At 36.3% G+C, this 24,314-nt stretch overlaps 2 protein-coding genes across 2 annotated transcripts; both read left to right on the top strand.

The window, feature by feature from the left end:
- The first annotated feature begins 306 nt into the window (after positions 1 to 306).
- Positions 307 to 9,343, top strand: kcnk3b (potassium channel, subfamily K, member 3b). The gene is made up of 2 exons (XM_059520748.1): positions 307 to 732; positions 7,700 to 9,343. The coding sequence occupies exons 1-2, from the start codon at positions 450 to 452 to the stop codon at positions 8,566 to 8,568; spliced, it is 1,152 nt and encodes a 383-aa protein (XP_059376731.1). The 5' UTR covers positions 307 to 449; the 3' UTR covers positions 8,569 to 9,343.
- A 3,821-nt stretch (positions 9,344 to 13,164) lies between these two features.
- Positions 13,165 to 20,215, top strand: marc1 (mitochondrial amidoxime reducing component 1). The gene is made up of 7 exons (XM_059520746.1): positions 13,165 to 13,485; positions 14,134 to 14,304; positions 14,993 to 15,158; positions 15,564 to 15,704; positions 15,784 to 15,845; positions 17,248 to 17,319; positions 19,937 to 20,215. Exons 1-7 carry the CDS (start codon positions 13,235 to 13,237, stop codon positions 20,049 to 20,051), a joined length of 978 nt encoding a protein of 325 aa, XP_059376729.1. The 5' UTR covers positions 13,165 to 13,234; the 3' UTR covers positions 20,052 to 20,215.
- The last annotated feature ends 4,099 nt before the right edge of the window (positions 20,216 to 24,314 follow it).

The raw sequence follows: 24,314 nt of genomic DNA, 5'->3' as shown, positions 1-24,314 counted from the left end.
ATTTGGTACTAATATAACCTATAAGATATTTATAAGCAATGGTTTGTACGCCAACCGCTCAACCAAAAATTGGCCTTCCCAAATGTTTTCAAACAGCTCCAAAAGTGACATACAATTAGTAATTACGAAATAATTACAATGTAAAATGATCTGTGATGCTACAGTATAAACCTGTCTTTGTTCTGCCAGTTCATCAGTGGACTCAATCGCGCGCTTACTGGAAGGAACAAATGCCCATATAAGGAGCGTGTGTGAGTCTCTGGGGGTGGTGCTGATAGAACAGCTCCACTAAACACGACTTCACTTGTGGCAGATTTTCTGGAGACCCTCAGCCGGATTCTTGCTGTTTAGGGGTACAAGGGAGTTATGACAAGCCATGAATCAGGAAAGTTCACATGCCGGTCCGGAGCTTTGAAACCTGAGGGATATTTTGAGGCCACTATGAGAAGATGAAGAGACAAAACGTGCGGACACTCGCCTTAATTATCTGCACTTTGTCCTATTTACTCATTGGAGCGGGAGTCTTCGACGCTCTCGAGTCAAAGCAAGAGAAAAGCCAGAAGGGCAAACTCGACTATCAAAAATTTCTGCTTATGCTTAAATATAATCTCACCAGGCTTGACTTTGATCAGATTGAAAAGGTCGTGTTGCTTCTGAAGCCTCACAAAGCTGGAGTCCAGTGGAAGTTCGCCGGGTCTTTTTATTTCGCCATCACGGTGATAACGACCATAGGTAATTTTTTTTATTTTTCATTCTGAGGAACTTAATGTAGGAAGACAGTTATTAGCCTGTTTTTTTTTCTTTTCTTTTTTTCCCCTTGCATATAAGCAACCAATATATATATATATATATATATATATATATATATATATATATATATATATATATATATATATATATATATATATATATATATATATATTATACCAACTCTATCCGGACAGCTGAGTCCTTAGCCTTCTTCAAGAATCGGCTTAAAACACATCTCTTCCATCTTTATTTGACCCTCTAACTTTAACACTCACTATTCTAATTCTATTCTTTAAAAAAATCTAACTACCTTTCTAATCTTTTTGTATTCTATTTTCTTTTCATTAATTATGCAATTGTATATGTGTGTATGTATGTGTAAAGACCTCTAACACTAGCTTGCTCTATTCTTTTTTTATTCTATCTGTTTTCTTTATATTATATTATTTAAAATCCCATGCTAGGTGTACTGTGTTAAACTAACTGAGACTTGTTATAGCACTTATATATCATTGCTCTTTTTGTTGTTGTTGATAGCTTCCACTGTCCTCATCTGTAAGTCGCTTGGGATAAAAGCGTCTGCTAAATGAATAAATGTAAATGTAAATGTAAATATAAGCGAATACAATTAACTTTAGGTTTAGAAAACTTTTTTCGTTTAATTTTATTCACATTTTTGTTTTACAGTATTCTCTCTTAAGGTGTGAATAAGACAAAACGTATACTTTTATGATGTGTTACATAAATTACTTAGATGTATTGGATTTTTTTTATGTAGATTATAGCATAATTTTAGTGTCTTATGTTTTACTGGAGCTGTTCTGTTTTCGTGTGGGCGACATTTTTATCTTCTGCCGAGGGACAGTTTGGATTAATTTAAAGGCATCGTTTGGTTTTCCATTGCGCCACCTGTGTTATTATCAGCATAGAAAACAACAGGTGAAATGAATTAGTATATTTATAATACTAGGAACTCTAAAATATAGACACAGTCACCTAAATCCCCATAAACACTGTATTTTCACGGAGAAGTTCTGGAGGTTTTTTCTTATTTAAATGTTTTTTTTTAATTCTTTTTTTTTTTTACGTAGAATTAACTGTGTGCTTTGTGTATAAATTTTTTTTTAATTCAGTCAGATTCGAATTCAATCTTCGTGGAAGTGCTTAATCCTGTGTTACTGTTCATGGTGATCACTGCTTCCGGTGAATTTATTCAAATATGGTCTTGCATGGATTATTTTTAGAAGAGCACCCTACAAAATGCTAATGTATGTTTTCTCTCTGTGCTTACACGAGCTTAAGACAATGATATTGCATTGCTTGTGTGAATGACGACTAACTGTATTTCCCTCAAAGACAAAAAAGAGCTTTTAAGAGTAAAAATAAATAAATTAATTAAAAAAAAACCTTGTGGCAAGTGATTATATACAACTAAACATAATGTGATTTAAAACAGGTACAAAAGCTGTCACTAGGCCTGTTCCCTTTTAAAAGGTACTAATATTATGTACAATTTATAGTATACAGATATGCACCATTTAGGTATTAATATTTTTTATTATTATTATTATTATTATTTATTAAAAAAACAATTGACTTGAATGAACCAGTTAATTTTGATGCTACCATTTTTAGATCTTTACCATTTTCATTTTGGAATTATGATTATTATTCATTTACATGTTTGTGATGTGTACATAAAAAAATGTATAGTCACACACAAGATAATGGTACTTCATTGTATTGGTTGAGAATTATCATTGCCTTTGTCTGGATAAAAGTAAGAACAGTGATTCTGTAATGTTTTAGCTACATAACGGTAGATTATTCTTAAAGGTCCCGTTTTTCGTGCTTTTTTGTAGCTTTGATTGTGTTTACAGTTTGCAATATAACATGTGTTCATGTTTCACGTGTAAAAAAACACAGTATTTTTCACACAATTCACCTATCTGTATACCGCTGTTTTCACTGTCATAAAAACGGCTGATGACTTCCTTGTTCTCTGAAGTCCCTCCTTCAGAAATACGTAACGAGTTCTGATTGTGCCAGCGGTTCCTGTGTTGTGATTTGACAGCAGCTTAGCGCACGCTGCCCTCCTGGAAACGCGATTGGGCTAGTTTTGGACTAGTTTTGAGAAGCAAGTGGGCAGGATTTGTTTCGAAAAACTGGCAATCCTGATCTGAACGTACGCGATGGAGATGTACTTCTAATCACAGAACGCTTTCAGAGACGAGATGCGCATGGAAATCGCATTTGATTTTTTGCACAGCCCTACCATCTAGTTAACAAAGCTAAACAGCGTTGCCCTTTGTGTAATAAGTTGTAGAAATTGTTAAACGCACCAACTTAAATAATAAAATACACTTACCGGTTGTGGTCCATAAACAACGCCTTCTCCAGACAAAGAGGGAACTGCTCCATCTTTCAAGAATAATCTTTGTGCGAATCCGGCATTAAACTGATTGAGATGGAGGAAGATCGCTGTCCTCAGCAAAATGTGCTGCACATAGTTTTACATGTGGATTATAATTTTCGGGAACCGAGTTAAACATAAATTGTAACCATTAATCTATAAGTACAGCGTCCCTGGGAAGCCCAAACAAAGGTGATTCCGAGATGAAAATAACAGCGTTTCGACAATATGGCGACAAACACAAACGCAGCTCTTCCTCTTCTCCGTCGGAGCGCAACAAGACCACGCCCCTTTTTTGTGTATTCATGTGGGCGGAGGTTAGTCAAAAAACTGTTTTAGTGACGTCGTTACTGCAGGAACTAGATGGATGTTGTCCAAACGAGTCGTTCGTTGTAGGCGAATTCTGTTAAATAAAATATCTCGCTTGGCATTGAACTTTGAGCTTTAGAATTTTACAGATATTATTTATACTCAACAACAACATTACACACTAACTAAAGTTTAAAAAATGGGATCACGAAGAACGGGACCTTTAAATAATGTGAATAGTTTGATGATTCTGGCCGATAACAAACTGTGAAGTTATTGAAAGGCTTGTTTACCTTACATTTTATTCTGATTTATTAAGAGGTTTTTTAAAATGACATCCACCCCCAAAGATCACACGTAATTCTATGCACAGCTGAATCATTCCAGTAAATCTCACGCAGAGGGTCACTGAAGACCTACTAACATTTTAAGGGAGCTTACTCTGGTATAGTCTTCTTGACTATCCAGTGTTCTAAGTCTGAAATATCTTCAAATTAATTTATTACTTGATACTATTAAAGGTGCTCTAAGTGATGTCACACATTTTTTAGGCCAAAACATTTTTTGTCACATCCAGCAAACATCTCCTCACTATCCGCTAGCTGCTTGTCCCCTGAACACACTGTAAAAAAACGGGGTCTCTCTAGACACCACAGGCTCCACAAACAACAAGAAAAACAAACTGGGCTCACCCGCACCACAAAACATAACAAACTGTTCCAGCCAATAACCGACAAGAAAGATTTGGGGGTGGGGTTTGGGGGGTTAGTGCACGGATGAGGAGGAGGGAGGGTCTAGCTAGCCTCCGTTTTGTTTGACAACAATTTGAACATCAACAAGAAGTTACGACTCCCGGCATCACTTAGAGCACCTTTAAGATGATAGGATTATAGATAAAACTTGATGTGTTTAGCATGAACATAAATTAGCATATAAAATGATAAAATAGGAGCTTTCCTGTCTAGCTGGCTAAGCATTACTCAAATGATTAAAAATATAAATTTCTATTGGTTTAAACATGGGTGTCCAATCCCATTTCTGGAGCTCTACCTTCCTGCAGAAATCCATATCAACCCTGCTTCAACAAACGTGTCTATGATTATCAAGGCTGTATTTGAAAGCTGAAAAATGGTGCCTTTGAAGGATGCATTCAAAGGCACATCCAAATCCAATATCAGCTTCACTTCCTGCCTCCTGAGATGGCTTTATTCTGTCAATTTTTGAAGGCAGCATAGATATATCCTTCAAGGTCTTTGATATCCCACAATCCTGTGCATTCCATTCCATGATGATTGAGCTAAAAAAATTTAAGATGGTGTCTGAAAGTTGCATTTGGTGGTCAGTTTGTGTGTAAATATGTTTCCGATCAGTGTTTTAGACTTTTGGTGTTATTTCTGGTGAGAAATTAAATATTTGCATGGTTATCACCAAAGCTCATGCTATTTTGTTGTGTAATATATCATTAAACCATTACGCTGCCTCAGAATAATTTTATGAGGTGATTTTGTGCACAAATGCAGCCTATAAAGCCATTGCCTTTATTTCTATGAATAAAGATGGTGTCTGAAAGTAGCAGTTGGTGATCAGTTTGTGTGTGGATATATGTTTTTGACCAACTTTTCCACTTTTGATGTTGTTTCTAGCAAGAAATTGGTATTGTAGTAATGAAATATTTGCTTATTTATCCCCAAAGCTCTTTCTATCTTATTGTAGATCACTATTATGCTGCCTCTGAAATCTGTTTCGGGAGGTACCTTTGTGCACAAATATTGCTTGCAAAGTCATTGCTGGAAAGGACAGCGAGGCAACAAATCAGCTGCTTATGCTTTCAGACGTAGCCCAAGGTTGTGTCCAAAATCGCCCCCTATTCCCTTAAATAGGGCACTCTTTGAGGGGCCAGCCATATTTAGTGGTCTCTGAAACCTTAGTGGACATTATCAAGTTTACTCATTCAATCCCACAATGCACAGCAATAACGAGTGTACAACTGATGTATGCTAAGCGGCGAGAGAATACCCGCAATGCACTGTAAGAATTGCGCACCAAATTAATTGCTGCATCTCACCTGCAGCTGAATCATCCATCCAAGCATCCATTTATGATCAGCTAGTCTCTCATCTAAATGAAGGTGAATTTACCTTGCACCCGATGCAGTTTGGCTTCCGAAAGCATCACTCGACAGAAACAGCAAATTGTTTTTTTGTGGAACGAATCAAAAGTCTGCTTGATAAAGGCGGTGTCGTTGGAGCTGTGTTTTTAGATTTTAAGAAGGCATTTGATACCGTTAATCACAACGTTTTATTATCGAAACTTTCTAAATTGAATTTATCCGTTAATACCATGACCTGGATGGAATCCTATTTGAATAACAGAAAACAATGTACAAGAATGGGTGATAAGTGTTACTCATTTGCAAACTGTATTTCAGGGGTCCCTCAAGGGTCTATTTTAGGACCTCTTTTATTTTGTATATATATAAATGACCTCCCTCAAACATGTCCAGATGTTAACATCCAGATGTATGCTGATGACACTGTGATTTTTACCCATGCAAGATCTAAAGAACACACTGCAGCCAAACTGACAGCTTCAATGAGTAAGGTGTCGGATTGGCTGGCAAATTCTTGTTTGACCCTTAATCTAAGTAAAACAGTTTGCATGTATTTTACAGCGAGGATTAATAACTCAGTTAATCCTGATATTTTAATTAATGGTGAAGTCATTACAAAGTGACAGCTTCAATGAGTAAGGTGTCGGATTGGCTGGCAAATTCTTGTTTGACCCTTAATCTAAGTAAAACAGTTTGCATGTATTTTACAGCGAGGATTAATAACTCAGTTAATCCTGATATTTTAATTAATGGTGAAGTCATTACATCTGTGACACATGTTAAATATTTAGGCATCATAATTGACACAAATTTGACCTTCAAAAAACAAGTTAGTAAGGTCATCAAGACTGTTAAGTTAAATCTAAACAATTTTAAGAGTATAAGACATAATTTTTCACTGTCTGCTGCAAACCTTTTTGTACACACAATGATTTTTCCCCATTTGTCTTACTGTATAACAACCTGGTTAAAGGCCAGCACCACTAGTGGGGTGGTGTTGGTGCAGTGGATAAGACACATGCCTTTGGTGTGAGAGACCCGTGTTCGAATCCACTGTGAGATACCAATGTGTCCCTGAGCAAGACACTTAACCCCTAGTTGCTCCAGAGGCGTGCGACCTCTGACACACAGTATATAGCAATTGTAAGTCGCTTTGGATAAAAGCATCAGCTAAATGAATAAATGTAAAGGCAGGAGCGACTACGCTCAAGCCTATTTATTCACTCTATAAACAAATTTTAAAAGTATTAGACAAAAAACCTAAGGATTATCATCATTGTAATATTCTGAAAAAATATAATCTTCTAAATTTTGATAATTTCTTATTTTATTCGGATGTATGTCTAATGTTTAAAGTTATTCATGATCTTGCACCCCCTCCTCTTAGAGGATGCATAGTTTTATCTGGCAGTGGCAGTGCCAGTAGAACTAGAGCATCAACTAGGGGTGATTTGGTACCTCATTTTAGAAAGACAACCTTTGGTCAATCCGTCTTCTCTGTTAAAGTAGTGGAGAAGTGGAATTCAATACCCACAAACATTAGAAACTCAGGACGTTTTGCAGTATTTAAAGCCAGCCTCAAAATTTGGCTAAAATCAGCACAAGAGTGTCACCACTAATGATTGCATTGTATTTTCTGTATTTTGGTGTATATATCAAACCGTTTTTATCAATTTTGAATTGATGGATATGTATTTTTGTAAATTTATGTAGTGTATTTGTTGTTTAGTGGTTGTTTTGAGTTTGCAAATTAGCTGTTACAGATGCAAATTAGCTGTTAGCTAACTTGGTGCAATTGTCTAAATTGTGCACTGTCCCTGCCAAATTAACAAAATAAATAAATAAAAAATAAATGTATTTTACAAAGTGTTTGTCACAAGTGTTGCTAAAAGGCTTACTTAGCTGATTCAGGCGTATTTGATTAGGGTTGGAGCTGAACTTTGAAAGAATGTAGATCTCCAGATACAGGGGCACTCTTGGTTTAAACCATTCCAACTGATGCAGGGTCTAAAGGGGTTAAGGTCTGCAGACATCAAAGCATACAACGTCACATCAAGTAATCTATGAAAACATTGTTTTTTTGGAAACACTTATCTTGTCCTGCTATTCTTCCCAAGGTTATGGCCATGCCGCCCCCAGTACGGATGCTGGGAAAGCATTCTGCATGGGGTATGCACTTCTGGGCATCCCCCTCACGCTGGTAATGTTCCAGAGCCTGGGCGAACGCATCAACACCTTCGTCCGATTCCTGTTGCACAAAGCCAAGAAATGCATGGGCCTGCGGCGGCCGGAAGTCTCCATGGCCAACATGGTGATCATTGGCTTCTTTTCCTGCATCAGCACCTTGTGCATAGGAGCAGCTGCCTTCTCCCACTACGAAGGCTGGACCTTTTTCCATGCCTTCTACTACTGTTTTATAACCCTCACCACCATCGGTTTTGGGGACTACGTAGCCCTACAGAAGGACAACGCTCTCCAGAACGACCCTCATTATGTGGCCTTTAGTTTTGTCTATATCCTGATGGGCCTCACAGTAATTGGTGCTTTCCTCAATCTAGTGGTACTACGGTTCATGACGATGAACACCGAGGATGAGAGAAGAGATGCAGAGCAGAGGGCGCTGCTCTCCAACGATAAACCAAAAGGTCTGGTTTCACGGCGTCCGGACCCTCCGAGCCCAGCCGCCGTTGGGCGAGATAAAAGGCGAGGGCTGAAGAGCGTCTACGCTGAGGTGCTCCACTTCCAGACGGTGTGCTCCTGCCTGTGGTACAAAAGCAGAGAGAAAATGGTCATCCTCCCACAGGATATGTCCTTCACTGATGCGTTAATGGAGCAAGGAGACGTATCGCCCCACCACTTCTTCGAACCCGGCACCACAGGCTGTGTGTGTAACCCTCAACGCTGCTCAGCCATTAGCACTGTGTCTGCTGACCTGAGAAACATCTCACCGTTTAGGCTTTTCTCCAAGAGACGCAGCTCTGTCTGAATCACCTCACTTTCTTATACAGTCACTGTAGATCTTTAATGAGTCACTTATTAAATAACTTACAGTTATTTTCATAGCATTCACATAAAGATGCTTGAATGGACCACCCAAGATTAGGTGGACTGATGAAAGAGCTCCACTAGGAGTCTTTTTACATAAACACATCTATACTCATTCAACACTTCGATAACTATTTTGAGAATTCAAATGGTCTTCTACTTCAAAACACTCATTTACACCTTGATATGGTGCAATAGACAGTAGTTCTTTACAAAGTCTAACCAAAACAGTCTGATCTGCAATGCTGTTTTATCTTGTTCAGATGGTAAAAGAAGTGTGAATTTTTTGATTTTCATTAATTCAAGTCATTTTTGGCTTTGCATTTCAGGGTTTTGTGCTATTCAGAATTGGACTGAGAACACCTTTTAAATTTCAGTTCAATTCTTGAATTTGAGTTGAATTGGAAATTAGATAACAAACTGAATGCATAATTGCAATTTTAATTTGTACGAGGAAGTAGGCTTAAAATGTAGTGAAATTTAAAGAAATTCACTTAATTTTACACAAGAAAGTAGAGCTAAAGCATTACAAACATTCATACAAACAGACAGACTCACAATAAATGGATAATTCGATATTTTAAGTTTGGTGGATGAGGGTGGAAGAACACAATCTCATTCTGTGGAACAAATATAAGATGGAAGGGAAAAAATGATATTGCAGTGCATTTCTGTTCATTGACAAAGTTTTGCATGCAGTCTCTAAACTGATGATGGAAATAATATAAATAATTTTTCCTCACATTTCATCTCTTTGGCGGATAAATGATCTGTGTTGAAATTCTTTAAATTACAATTCAATACATTCCTCTTCCTATCAATTCAACTCAAATTTAACTCCTTAAAAAGGAGCCAGCTCTGCAATTCTGCAATTTGCACAACCCTGTTGGATCAATCGTTTTCGCAATGTTGCAATGTTGAGAAACCACATCTGACACTCTTTATTAAGTATACAATGTTCTGATATTATTACCAGACTGCCACTCCATTAATGTAATGAGTCCTTTATAATACACTGTGCTAGACTTCAGTGTAACCAGCAAAATGAAACACCTATCAGGTATTTGTTGAACCAGATGGCATACCGACATGACTCCTGCTTTCTGCCCAGCTCTGTACAGTGTGTTAAGGGAATAATCTGACCTTTTGAAAGCTCCTGAAGTATATTAACCTGATGGAGTTCACATGGAGTGATAAAACAATATTCGGATTGGCAGCAGATGACTAGGACAGAGTTGTCTATGTAACGGGGATATCGAGTCAACATCTCGGCACGGCAAGTTTATTAGACTCTTGAACCAGATGTATTTAATTACTCTTGATGTTTAGCACATAAAATTCCTTTGAAGATAAAGTATAAATATGACTTTGATCTGAGCTAAAGCTCTAGGAAAAACAGCAGTTATCGCATACGGACCCTCCAAGTGCTCTCAGCACTGATCTGGACATCGTGTCCTGTGTATCCTCCATGATTCAGAGAGGCCTTGCTGCTCAGGCTATGTTTGGCCCACACAGGAGTGTGTGTCATCTTCACATCCTGCCAAGGAGAAAGCACTCTGTGCCCAAGACTTTGCCTTTAGCTATTAAACCTGCATGACACAGTGACAGAAGGAACGCCATTACAACAAATGCCTGTATTGCCTCCCCATGGTGGCGGCATCTGTTGCTTTTCCTTCTAGATTTGATTTTTTTTTCTTGTTTGGCATCTACATCCATGTGAAAGGTAAAAAATATCTTTGACCAGCAGGTCAGTGGGGGCAGGACAGAATGTACATTTATATTTATATTTTTGTCCTTATTAAAGGAAACAGGGCAAAATAAGTAGAATGATGAGTAGAATGCTAATAAAAAGAATATAAAAAAAGAATAAAAGATTTATTTTTGTCCATGTCTAATGCCAATTTAACTATTCATAGGGATGTATTTTCACAATGGTTATACTGTAAAAGGTCTAATAAGGAATATATTCCAAGTTCGATTGTTATTCGTTTTTGTAGAATCTGTAACATGCTGTCAGTTACCAGGCAAAAGAATTTTGATTCTCCCAACCGTTTCTGTAAACAAACAAAATTAACCCTTTCAGAAACACTTTACACAATTACTATAACTTTCTGCATGTGTTGTATGTTACTCTGCCAGATGAAATGACAAGTCAAAACTATTGTCTGTGTTAGTAGAGCACTAGACTGCTGGCGACATACTTTTGAAGGCCACCCTGGCTTTTGGATTACAAAAACTTTTCATACAACAAAAGTTTATGATTCTTACATGTTTTGTTTATCATGATAAATTTCAACAAAATACAAAAGTCAGAAGTAAAAAGCTAAATGTAGGGTATTAATCAACTACACCAAGCTAGGGACGTAACTATTAACCGCGAGCCGGTTGAAAATCAATATAAAAATGTGACATTTAAAATTGGTTGAGATGCTAAACAAATTGCGATTAATTTAGGGGTAGGAGTTTATATGGTATTATGTGGTATTTTTCTTTTAATCTTGTCTCTTGTATAATGCATATTAAAGTTCATAAGTGCAGCGCTGGTTCGTTTACAGCAGAAACCAAGGAAACTCTTTAAGCGCCTCCTGCTGGCAGAGAGTGAATCTGCGTCTCATTCAGCTCATCTGCTGTTTCATGCAGATATTTTTATATATAGTTTCAGAAAACTGAAATAAAACCAATCTTTTTTTAATCTTTATTTATTAAACCTTCTAATCTTTTTTTAAACCAATCTTTTTGCTTAAAAAAATTTGAAATTATACAATCTAATTTAGATGAAAAACTGCTCATGTTGCATGTATGCAGTATATTTTTTTTGGTCATGATTAAAATGCAGTGGTTGCCTATAATTTTAAATGAAAAGAGCACAGACAAAGCATTATTTTGTTTATATGAAGAGATTTATATTATTTGTGTTACTTATTTATTTGATTTGGGGCTTGTTTTAAATTTTCAATTTAGTTTTGTTATTTACATTTACATTCCATTTAAATTTATTTCATTTAGCACATGCTTTTATCCAAAGTGACTTACAAATGAGGACAATAGAATCAATCAAAACCAACAAAAGAGCAATAATATGCAACTGCTATATTAGTATTTTATTATAGTTACGTTTAAACTTCACAAAGAAATGTACAGCATTTTGCAGAATCAATAATAAAAGGACACATTTAATTCATAATTTGTCTTAAATATATTGTTTAAAAAAATCGTGAATCAAATCATGAAATCAAAATCATGAATCGAATCGAATCATGAGTATAGTGAATCGTTACATCCCTACCAAGGTCACATGACTGCGACCCCCTCAGTAAGCAACTCTTACAAACTGAATTTTAAAAACATTTTCTTTGAAAGTTTGAGTTAGAATAAAAGTGGTGGACTAGTAGAATTTACCTGTTCGATTAGTCATATGTTAGCAACCCCCTTTTTCAAGACAAACTAAATCACAAGAGGGTTACTTACCCTTATGAAAATTAACCATGGTTTTACCACAAAAAAAAAACAAACATGCTGACTATAATTAAACCATGCAAATTAACCATGATTTTGCTACGCTAACTATAGTTTAACCACGGTATTTGTAGAAAAATGTTATGTAAAAAGATATTTAACCTTGGTTCCCTGAATAGGGAACAAGATGCAACAGCGTATACAATTCTTATACCATCACGCCAATTCATTGGCCAATAGTGCTTTATAACCACCCCGTGCGTACAATGTATGCTATGTCAGCATGCTGCGCATTATTTCATCTGATTTTACATGATGAAGGAAGCGTAGTAGGTAGCCTACAGAATGGCCTGTATCATAGCATCTCGTTCCCTATTCAGGGAACCAAGGTTACATGTGTAACCAAGATGTTCCCTTTCATAGGTTCACTTCAGAATGCTATACCATAACACTGCACGTACCTGAAGATAGCTGGAAGACCAAGGAAAGCATCTGCTCAAGCGGATAAGACACGGGAGCCAGCTGAACACAAAATACATTTTGAAGAGTGTAGGTAAACAAACAGTTGCTGGTCCCCATTGACTTTTACAATATAAAAATAAAATAAATAAATAAATAAATAATTAAAAAAACTATGGAAGTCAATGGGGAGCAGAAAGTGTTTGGTTATCCACATTCTTCAAAATATCTTCTTTTGTGCTCAGCAGAATTATAAAACTCATAAAGGTTTGGCACAACTTGAGGGCGAGTAAATGATGAAAGGATGTTCATTTTTGGGTGTAAATCTCTTCACTTTAATTGTTTATTTCTTCAATTAGGTGAAATGTCTGAATGACAGGCGTTTTTTTTTTTTCCGGAGAGGGTCGAACAATAAAGCAGACTCAGTGATGTCACCTTCCAGTGCCAAGAAATGTTGTTTCAGAGGGTGATCAAGTTATTATTTCTTTGATGAAACCAAACATGTGCTTTGGAAAAGAACGTTTTCTGATGTTTACTTTACATAAGAGCGAGGACTGTTCCTTTAAAACTACCCGGTAGCAACGCGCCTTTTCATTGGCTGCAATAAAAACACTCCATTAGATAACCCTAGTGCTGTAAAACGTTTCAGACCTTTAAAATCTCAGGCAGGTATTATTTTAAGAAAATTAAGTATGGACTTCAAAGAGGTGTTTGCAAAAATCTTGGGCCAGAATCGTGAAATAGCATTATGCGCTGCAGGCACAGCAGTTGCTCTGCTTGGACTCGGTCTCGTATATAAATATACTTGTCCAGAGAAGAAGTTAACTCAAGTAGGAGTCGTTTCCCAGCTGCTGGTTCATCCCATGAAGTCCGGGAAAGCAGTGTCGGTGGAGACGGCAGAGTGTCTGCGAATGGGGCTGAAATATGGCGAACTGCGGGATCGGTGAGTTTATGAACGCAAATAAATCAGTATACGCTAATGAATAAACTGTGCAAATTAAACGAGGTATGCTCTTTAAAACATTATTATTTTCGGTAACGTTATGTGACGAACCACAAGTTGTGCATTCCGTCTCGTGCAAGCGAACTGTCTTGTGGAGCCCCTAACGCAGGTAACTTAACGTTAGCCAAGTCGTTTTTACACATTTTTGTTATGTCTTATAAAATGTTAATGTCAAACAACAATATAAAAAAATGGCAGTATCTATATTCTGATGAAATACCGTCAGATAAAGATGATAACTCAAAACGCGCGAGCGATCTGTTGCTGCTAGTTTGTAAAAGTTATTAGCGCTCTGAGAACTTTTGTGGCTACTTTGAAAACGTAAAATATATAATTAGTTGTATTTAACAGAATGCGTAGGCTACTATTGTCTGTCTTTGTTTCTGACATTCTTTGAAAGGGTTCAAGCCTTATTTAGAGGGTTCAGACGCCCCTTAAACCCCCACATGTACGGTAACATGTTAACATGTAAGATGTTGCGCGTAACGTTAGGCCTTAGACTTTTGTAACGTTACAGTCCAGATTAACATGGGCAGTTTTTGTATTATCAGTAGAGTTAATTCTTCAGGGAGTGTGTGTTTGTGACAGGCACTGGCTGGTGATCACGGAGGACGGACACATGGTGTCGGGCAGACAGCAGCCTCGTCTGGTGCTGGTGTCTCTGACCTGTGAAGGGGGCCAGCTGTGTCTCACGGGACCCCAGATGGAGGAGCTGAGGGTTCCTCTTCACCAGCCCAATAATGCAGTTGTGGACTGCAGGTACTTAGGTTTTACATTAAGTGCCACTGTAAGTATTTATATTTACACAATAATGCATGGATATTTATGATATATTTCTATATTATGTATTTTTTATTTGAGCAGTTTTATGTGCTTTTGTCATAGTGTAACTGGCTTCAGCATGATTACAGTGGATATAGGAAGCAGTGTTATTTTGCTATTTTATTATATATATATATATATATATATATATATATATATATTATAGTGTGTTTTTACATTTGTAGTTAAAAATATTTACATTTCGTTTTATATATTTGCATTTTTTGTGCTTTTGTCATGTTTTATTAGTTAGCATATTTATTTAGATTTTATTTATTTGAACTTTGAATTAAACTTATTTTAAGTTCATTATCAAAGCAACATTTCTATTTTTAAGTTTTTACATTTAATTAAATTCTAAAAATATTTTTAGTTCAGTATTTAGTTTTTAAACAGTACTCAGTCAATTCTCTTATATAGTTTTTTATTTATATATATATATATATATATATATATATATATATATATTAGTTTTATAATCTAACAAACTCATAAAAAATTAGACTTTGCCAACTTTCTTTAAGCTACATTCCACTAGTATTGTATTTTGTGTACAATCCATAATTTCCTTTTTTGATTGAAGTGGCATGCTGACAATTGAAAATAAATGTGTTTGTGTGCCTAGAGTCTTTAGTGTAGACGTGCAGGGCAGGGACTGTGGGGACGATGTGTCTAACTGGCTTACACGATACCTGGAATCAGACAGCACCGTTCGTCTGGTGCAATTTGAACCTCATCTAAAGGCCCAAAGGCCTTCTGAGAAAGAGCCCCTCTTTCCTAAGGATGAAAAGGTTTGATGGAGAGCACTGTGCATGTCTCATACTACAAATAAAGATTAAAAAGTAAAGACATTTAACCACAAAATTATCTCGACACGATGGCAATTTATTTTTAAAATATATATTTTTCATGAGTATTCACAGCTGTTTCTAACCAATTTTAAGATGTTTCTTAGATTCTTGAAATCTAAACTATTTTTTCCAGTCTCTTTGCCTTTTTAGCGTTGTCAAATTTCCCAAAAATCTTTAACCCAATAATACACAAAACCCAAACTATTTTTGTGAAATTTTGTGAATCACAATTGTAGTAAATAGCCATCACGACTTTAAAGAAGAGATGTTATGTCTCCTGTGACTTTCTTTGTGTTACCTCTTATCTGTCACTGCTATTATCTAATATATTTCACAATTTTGCAGGTGGCCTATCCTGATGCTGCTCCCATCATGCTAATGTCAGAGGCCTCAGTTAAGGACCTGAATACCCGATTGGATAAGGATGTTACTGTCCTTCGGTTTCGTCCCAGTATTGTTGTCAGTGACTGTGAGGCCTTCACCGAGGTATAACAAAATATAATACAGTATTATGCAACGTAAGGGGTGTTATGATATAAATAAAACTCTGTTGTTTCTTAACTAGGACACATGGGATCATATTCAGATTGGCCAAGTGGAGTTGAAGAGAGTCGTTGGCTGTGGAAGGTAAGGTAGAATATACGCTGTTCTCCAGGGATCTGAACCGGTTCAAGGAACAAAAACGAAAACCGGAAACAAATAAAATTTTATAGTGCCAAACAGAATCAAAAATTTGAAATGGCCATTAATCGGTGAATAATGTTATTTTATCATTCCATTTAATATTTGAAATTTGCTGTCAACCAATCAGGAATTCAAGTAGTACGGTCTGCAAATGTGACGCTGACAGAGTCAACTAGTGCAATGCCTCTGCTCAGCTGTGAACTCATCTGGCGTTAGTTTTTCTGAGGATAGTGTAAGATGGATTCAACAGATCACACACCCCTGCATCACTTCTGTAAACGGAGAAAACAGAATAAAATGATAGGCGCACATAAAAAAGAACATATAGGCATATACATTAAATATATTTCACTTGATCATTGACCGATTAACGAAACAAAATAATTTTTTTTTGCTGAGTTTCGGTTCATTGACGTGAAACTAGATGGCAGGAAGTAGTTTTATTTATTTTACAAAAGCAGTTTTTCAGTTTTATTAATTTTAGTTTATTTTGCAAAAGATTTGAATGATGTGTTGCTTGCATGGCCATATCGCACCAGCGCCTCACAAAGACACAACATATTTTTGCAACATTGCAGCCTGTTCATTATCAAAATAAAATACAGGAATGTAAATAAATGTATGTGTAAAATGGTTAATCTTCTCCGTTGTGCAATCTGTTGCGTTCAGCGAGACCTCACTGTGCTGATATGGATGATCTGAAGGATGATGTTTTGCGTTGATGCGAGTGAAGTACAAAGCCTAGCCTATAATAAATAATATTTTAGCCTCCAGATACTGTACGTTGCAAATATGTAAACATTTGGATATGTAAACATTTACATTACTTCTGAATGGAATAAAAAAATAAAAATATGAGCCTATCCTATTTTTGTATTTTTTTTTTTTACCTTCAAAATGCAAACTTTCATACAAGTAGTGTTTTTTTTAACAATGCACAAAATCTTTATTATTAAAAAAATACTTTAATGTCTTTTAAATATATTTTTTTGTTTTGTTTAGTAGCCTACATTTGCCCACAATCTAGAAAAGATGATGCTGTCTTTGCAGTGACAAACACAGAGGGATAAAATACCAGATTATTTGTATTTTTTTAAAAGAAAAGAGTAAAAAAATGCTGTACTTTATTATTATTAGCCTATTGTAGGCAAAAAAAAAAACTGTTTTTACAAATAACGCTATTAACCGAACAGTAATAATACAGAGGAACACAGGAACAGAAACATTAAATTATTGATCCTGCTCGGCGTAAACTGTTTTAATTTTGTTTTGTCTTAAAGCCCTGTTGTTCTCTAACACATTATTTATTCATGTAAAATAATTAATTCTGTGCATTAATATTCAGATGCCTGTTTACCACGGTTGACCCAGAGACTGGAATCATCACCCGGAAAGAACCACTGGACACTCTCAAAACGTAAGCTCACACAGACAGAAACATTGCATTTCATTTCACTAATTAAGATTTATCCTGAGCACATGCACACAGGTTCATGGCTTTTCAGTTAAACAAAGAATCACATTATTACAGTTTTTCTCAGTTGCTTTGGTGCATTTCTCGAAAAAAAGTCCATTGTCAGAATGTGTAACTCTTGTGTTGTCCTCTGTCTATACAGCATATGCTTTCCAACTGAAGATTCATGAAATTAACCTTTGAGCTATTTCAGAGAAATGGTTTATCATTGGTTTATCATCTACATTCTCTTCATTAGTCAAGATTCACTTGCACAATTCATGACAAATGTACAGAAAGTCTAATCATAATGTGTAAAAGAAAATATGCTTGACAGTTTATGACAACTAGATTAAACATTTTGCATTTAATGACTTATACGGTGAACTAAAGACTAGATGTTTTGAGGGGTAAGACTATACACAGAAAACTATGTAATACATTTTGAGCAACATGACATGAGTAACTGATAATGTACAACCCGAATTCCGGAAAAGTTGGGACGTTTTTTAAATTTTAATAAAATGAAAACTAAAAGACTTTCAAATCACATGAGCCAATATTTTATTCACAATAGAACATAGATAACATAGCAAATGTTTAAACTGAGAAAGTTTACAATTTTATGCACAAAATGAGCTCATTTCAATTTTGATTTCTGCTACAGGTCTCAAAATAGCTGGGATGGGGCATGTTTACCATGGTGTAGCATCTCCTTTTCTTTTCAAAACAGTTTGAAGTCATCTGGGCATTGAGGCTATGAGTTGCTGGAGTTTTGCTGTTGGAATTTGGTCCCATTCTTGCCTTATATAGATTTCCAGCTGCTGAAGAGTTCGTGGTCGTCTTTGACGTATTTTTCTTTTAATGATGCGCCAAATGTTCTCTATAGGTGAAAGATCTGGACTGCAGGCAGGCCAGGTTAGCACCCGGACTCTTCTACGACGAAGCCATGCTGTTGTTATAGCTGCAGTATGTGGTTTTGCATTGTCCTGCTGAAATAAACAAGGCCTTCCCTGAACTAGACGTTGTTTGGAGGGAAACATATGTTGCTCTAAAACCTTTATATACTTTTCAGCATTCACAGAGCCTTCCAAAACATGCAAGCTGCCCATACCGTATGCACTTATGCACCCCCATACCATCAGAGATGCTGGCTTTTGAACTGAACGCTGATAACATGCTGGAAGGTCTCCCTCCTCTTTAGCCCGGAGGACACGGCGTCCGTGATTTCCAACAAGAATGTCAAATTTGGACTCGTCTGACCATAAAACACTATTCCACTTTGAAATAGTCCATTTTAAATGAGCCTTGGCCCACAGGACACGACGGCGCTTCTGGACCATGTTCACATATGGCTTCCTTTTTGCATGATAGAGCTTTAGTTGGCATCTGCTGATGGCACGGCGGATTGTGTTTACCGACAGTGGTTTCTGAAAGTATTCCTGGGCCCATTTAGTAATGTCATTGACACAATCATGCCGATGAGTGATGCAGTGTCGTCTGAGAGCCCGAAGACCACGGGCATCCAATAAAGGTCTCCGGCCTTGTCCCTTACGCACAGAGATTTCTCCAGTTTCTCTGAATCTTTTGATGATATTATGCACTAAAGATGATGAGATTTGCAAAGCCTTTGCAATTTGACGTTGAGGAACATTGTTTTTAAAGTTTTCCACAATTATTTACGCAGTCTTTCACAGATTGGAGAGCCTCTGCCCATCTTTACTTCTGGGAGACTCTGCTTCTCTAAGACAAAGCTTTTATAGCTAATCATGTTACAGACCTGATATCAATTAACTTAATTAATCACTAGATGTTCTCCCAGCTGAATCTTTTCAAAACGGCTTGCTTTTTTAGCCATTTGTTGCCCCCGTGCCAACTTTTTTGAGACCTGTAGCAGGCATTAAATTTTAAATGAGCTAATTAAGTGGATAAAAGTGTAAAATTTCTCAGTTTAAACATTTGCTACGTTATCTATGTTCTATTGTGAATAAAATATTGGCTCATGTGATTTGAAATTCCTTTAGTTTTCATTTTATTAAAATTTAAAAAACGTCCCAACTTTTCCGGAATTCGGGTTGTAGGAAACTGCAGATAAATGTGCGTAATCAATTGCATGAATGTACAAAAGCAATCGCAACTTGTTCAAAAGAAGAGAAACTGGTTTTATGATGTGTATAAATGACTAGATGATGTGGAGGTTGTACAAGTAGTTTTGAAAAATTCATTTCTGATTTGAGATGCACCAAAGCGACTGAGAAAAACCGTAAACAGCAGTAGAATATAGATTGTAGAGCACCAAAAATTTAATTCTGGGCATAATATTTTATTAAATTATTAAATTAAATATATTATTAAATTAAGACACACAAACACGTGTGTGTTTGAATTATGTCATACATTGTGTTCGCATAAATAGGAAAATCACGGTATAGTTAAAAAAAAATATAGTATTACTTACAGTTGTGCAAAAACTCTAATCACATAAGAAGCACTTCCTCTGTGCATAGGGTAATTTCATAATATTATGTTGTCATCCAAAGCTTTTAGCACTTTTATTTATTTATTTATTTTTACTTTATAGCTATCGACTGACTGACCCTATGCAGAAAACCGCACCAATATTGGGACAGTACTACACGGTGAAGAAAACGGGTGTCCTTCATGTGGGTGAACCTGTTTGTAAGATCACCTATTGAAATGGCCAGACAGGATGGAATCCAGAACCTTATTTCACAATCTAGTGACTAATTTGCAAGTGGACATGCCACTGCTTATATACACAGTTTATATAGTTAGTCTGAATCTGTATTCTTTTCATACATTTTCATTGAATAAGAAAAATAAAATTATATAAAAATGGTTTGAGTTCTATATTTGCTGTATGAGTTATGATTGGAATAGAGGAAATGTCTTACAGATTCCCAAACCATTAGGTTTTAGTACTGTTGAAGGATAGTTTACCCAAAATTTTTTATTTTTTTGTGGAATACAAAACACCATAAGGGTGAGTAAATAATTACAATTTTAAGTTCTGAGTGTACTTATTCTTTAATGTGAAATCGGAAGATATGAATTTTTTAGACACCTCAAAATCTACCAATGGATTGGGAAGATAATTCTGTTTTATTGTAGTAATGGTCTGGTTCGTAACCGCTCAAATCAGTACCTTAATTTAAACATGAGTCTGTGACTCATATAAGGAATCTGTCAGTCATCAAAACATTGTTTTTTTTCCCAGTATTGATTTGTGACCCTGGGTCTTTAGTCACTGGGGTATATTTGTAGCAATAGTCCAAAAATACATTGTATGGGTCAAAATTATTGATTTTTCTTTTATACCAAAAATCATGAGAATATTAAGTAAAGATCATGTTCCATGAAGATATTTAGTAAGTTTCCTACTGTAAATATCAAAACTTATATTTTATTAGTAATATGCATTCTTAAAAATGTCATTTGGACAAATTTAAAGGCGATTTCTCTCAGTATTTAGATTTTTTTGCACCCTCAGATTCCAGATTTTCAAATAGTTGTATCTCGGCCAAATATGGTTCTGTCCTAACAAACCATACATTACATCAATGGAAAGTGCATATATTCAGATGATGTACAAATCTTAATATCTGAAAATTTGCCCTTTTGGCTGGTTTTGTGGTCCAGGGTCACATTTCTCTAGACATATTAAAATGATTCCAACTATCAGACACTGAACTATTTAATAGAATAACTAATACTGTGATTCTGAAATAGACCAGTCATACTGAACACAGCTTTTGGAAACTTAACTGGTGCAGTGTTAATTTGGAAAACATCCAATAGATGGTGCCATTTCAGTGATTTCAAGAGTTGAATTTGTTGTGGACAACCAGTAAAACATAAACTAACCCTCTGCTTTTCTGTATTTACAGTGTTTATTTGCTACATATAATGCAAAAATAAGGGAAATAATGTTTTAATCAAATATGAATTTTAATGAGAAGCTTTTCAAGAATGGTTTTCTAGGTACAGAATTCTCAAAAATATTTTATTTAATATTTTAGAATGCATTCTGTTCTATCAGAGTATTGTCGTTTGTTCTGTTTTGTGTTCCTGTAGCTCAACTGGTAGAGCATTGATAGCCTGAATGCAACTGTAAGTCGCTTTGGATAAAATGCTAAATGCATAAAAATAAATGCATATATTTTGTGTCAGCAAATAATATATATTTTTTCCTACACATGCATTGTTCATATCCGTTAAAGGGTGTCTGTGACCCAAATTCTCACAGTACCTTCTATCTTTGGAACATCAAATCTCTTCCAGTGACTGTTTAACTTTATTGTTTTTCAGCTTCATCGTCATCAATGAGACACACACTACCAGGGCAGATGGTTCCTGCCAGCATGTTTGTCACCCATTCAGTAAACTAACTGCGGTTTTAAGTGGGAAAGAGAGTTCATTGTTTTCTTCCTGACGGAAGCATAGCACATTCACGTGAAATATCTCACTAACGTGACAAACTCAATGAGTAGGGTAATGACACTCATATTTGGGCTTTACTCAATTCTGGCAAAAATTTTCTCGCTGTTCATTTCAAAGTCGTCTGTTGTTTCTTTTCTACTTCGATTTAGTGCCTTCGACAGTTTTTGAAAAGCTAAGCAGTTCTAAAGTTCTGCCAGTATATCTAAACAGGTTACTAGGTTAAAATAACACTACTCTGAGATATAAATCTTCTTCCATCATCATTGTATCCACGATCAACCAGGCAGAACCATCCCCGGGGGGATGATTGGGAATGCTTTCTCATGTCCTGTGATGAGGGAGTCCCTCCAATGTAAATGTTGTCCTGCGCCTTAGAATTTTAACAGCGGCCCTGTGACAGGTTGCTTTAGGGGCTTTCTCTGTAATTAGTGTACCGGAAGACATGATAAAAAGCATCTGCTAGATGACAGGTAATTACAGACTCACAAATAATCACCGTGACAGTGAATGCAACTGCATACTGTCGGTCTTCTGTTGTTGTTGTTTTTCAGGCAATGGGCTGAAAACCTGTTTTGAGTTATGCTTTGTAAATAGTTAAAAGGACAAGTTACATAATTAGTTGAGCCTTTTGTTGAGTTTGACAACCAGGGCCAATTCATGGGTTTGTAGAGCTCTCAGGGAAAAAATAAAATTGGGCCCCACTGGTGTAAAAACTGCCCCACCAGTTGTCATAACTCAAGACTTGATGAAAATGTCCTGAGCGGTTTCTTTATTCCCAGAGTAATATAAGCACTGTACACTGTAAAACCTGGAAAGTTCAGAATACTGCAATGTGCAAACCAATTAACTCAAAGCATTTAAGTAAACAATTATGATAAATTAGTAAAACTTTAAAGTTTACATTTTGAGTTATTTTAAGTGCACTGTACTTATTTTAATCAATCATTTTGATGCAGTAATACTTCAATACAAATACTACCTTAAAAAAGTCACCTACTGTATGCATTACTCAGGTTAATGAGGCTAAGTTCAGCATTTAAATAATAAAAAAATAACCGCAGTTGTATAATTTGTTTATTCAGTCCTATTTTTATTTTTTTTAAACACTGTGGGTGTTTGGACAAGTGCTTCTGAACATGTCAAACAGACCGGAAGATCATCCATCACAGCTGCAGTGCTCTCAGGACTTATACTGCTTTCATTGACAGCAATGGCAGGTGAAGTCAGGCTCTATCTCTTTGTTACTCTACCTGGAATAAACATTAACCATAAGTTTAACTAACTAGACTAAAACTAAACAATTGCATTTACTGATTAGCAGTTCTATTAATGTACTGAATACTCACATTTCACGTCTTGAAGAACTGTGGGTCCTCTTCACACACCAGGGAAGCACAAAGGGCAACATTGTGTACATCCTTCAATGACAAAGCAAACATGAACATGTTAAACAAGCAAGCTAACTTTCTTTTATAGATAGTGATGGAGGTATTAAGTGTTGACAAATTAAAACTCGCCTTAAGATCATCAACATTTAAAATGTCACGCAAGGTCTCTGAAATCTTGCTGTTGCTTGTTGCTTTCTGTGATGTGTGGAAATCGGCACAAACCTAGAAAACCACAAACACACTCGATACAGAATCAATAATGGAAAACTAGAAATCTAGAAACCAGAAAGATGAGTCTGTGTTCAGATGTCTGAGGAAACCTCACACAACTTGCGTTTCAACACAATAAAAGTTATCGCAATTGTTGAGAAAGATTCAACAGGCAACCAGTTCAGCCAAGTAAAGAAAGTTTGTAAATGTTTACTACAAACTTGCAGATTTCATTAGGTCTCTTATCCAGTAATTGTTAACTTCATGCCCATGTTTTAGCCCTAAAGGGGACATCAGATGCAAAATTCACTTTCAAATATCAGTTAGCAAGTCTTTTTGATTCCCTGGAGCAGCAGTCTATCACGTGTAAGCGAAGTAAGCTCTTGCTGCTTACTCTTTTACACGATATACTGTATGCAGCCCGGATTCAGCTGCGACCTGCTTATGTGCAAAGCGTGTTGGGCACTCTCACTCCCATCCAGTGTAAGCAACCCCGTCTCGGAGCATAAAATAAGATGTCTTTCGGCGTCCACTAACTCTCAAAGCACGCTCCCCACCCAAGAGCATTGATCATGTATAGTACAAAGCTCCTGTCTTGCAGTACGGCGCAGTATAGGTAGCCCCTGTCGTAGAACATGGTCTGCCTCATATAAGCACAAAATGCACACTTGGTGTTCTCTCACTGACAATACCACTTTTACAGCACTCTTCCTTTATATTCGGTGCTTAAATGCGTAACTGTTCCCTACCCTAACCTCATCCTCTGGCACTGAGCCTGAACCAGCTATGGAACAAAAATAGTGGCATTAATGCCACCTGTTCACAATATACAAAAGGAGCGTACAGTGTTGTAGACAGGTCGACACTAAAATCTGCTCCTCTGTACGATTTGACAAAGTT

This window comes from Carassius carassius, chromosome 32, assembly GCF_963082965.1.
Source record: "Carassius carassius chromosome 32, fCarCar2.1, whole genome shotgun sequence".
Lineage (NCBI taxonomy): Eukaryota > Metazoa > Chordata > Actinopteri > Cypriniformes > Cyprinidae > Carassius > Carassius carassius.
Note: the sequence above shows the minus strand (reverse complement) of the source record. Positions and strands in the feature narration are given on the sequence as shown.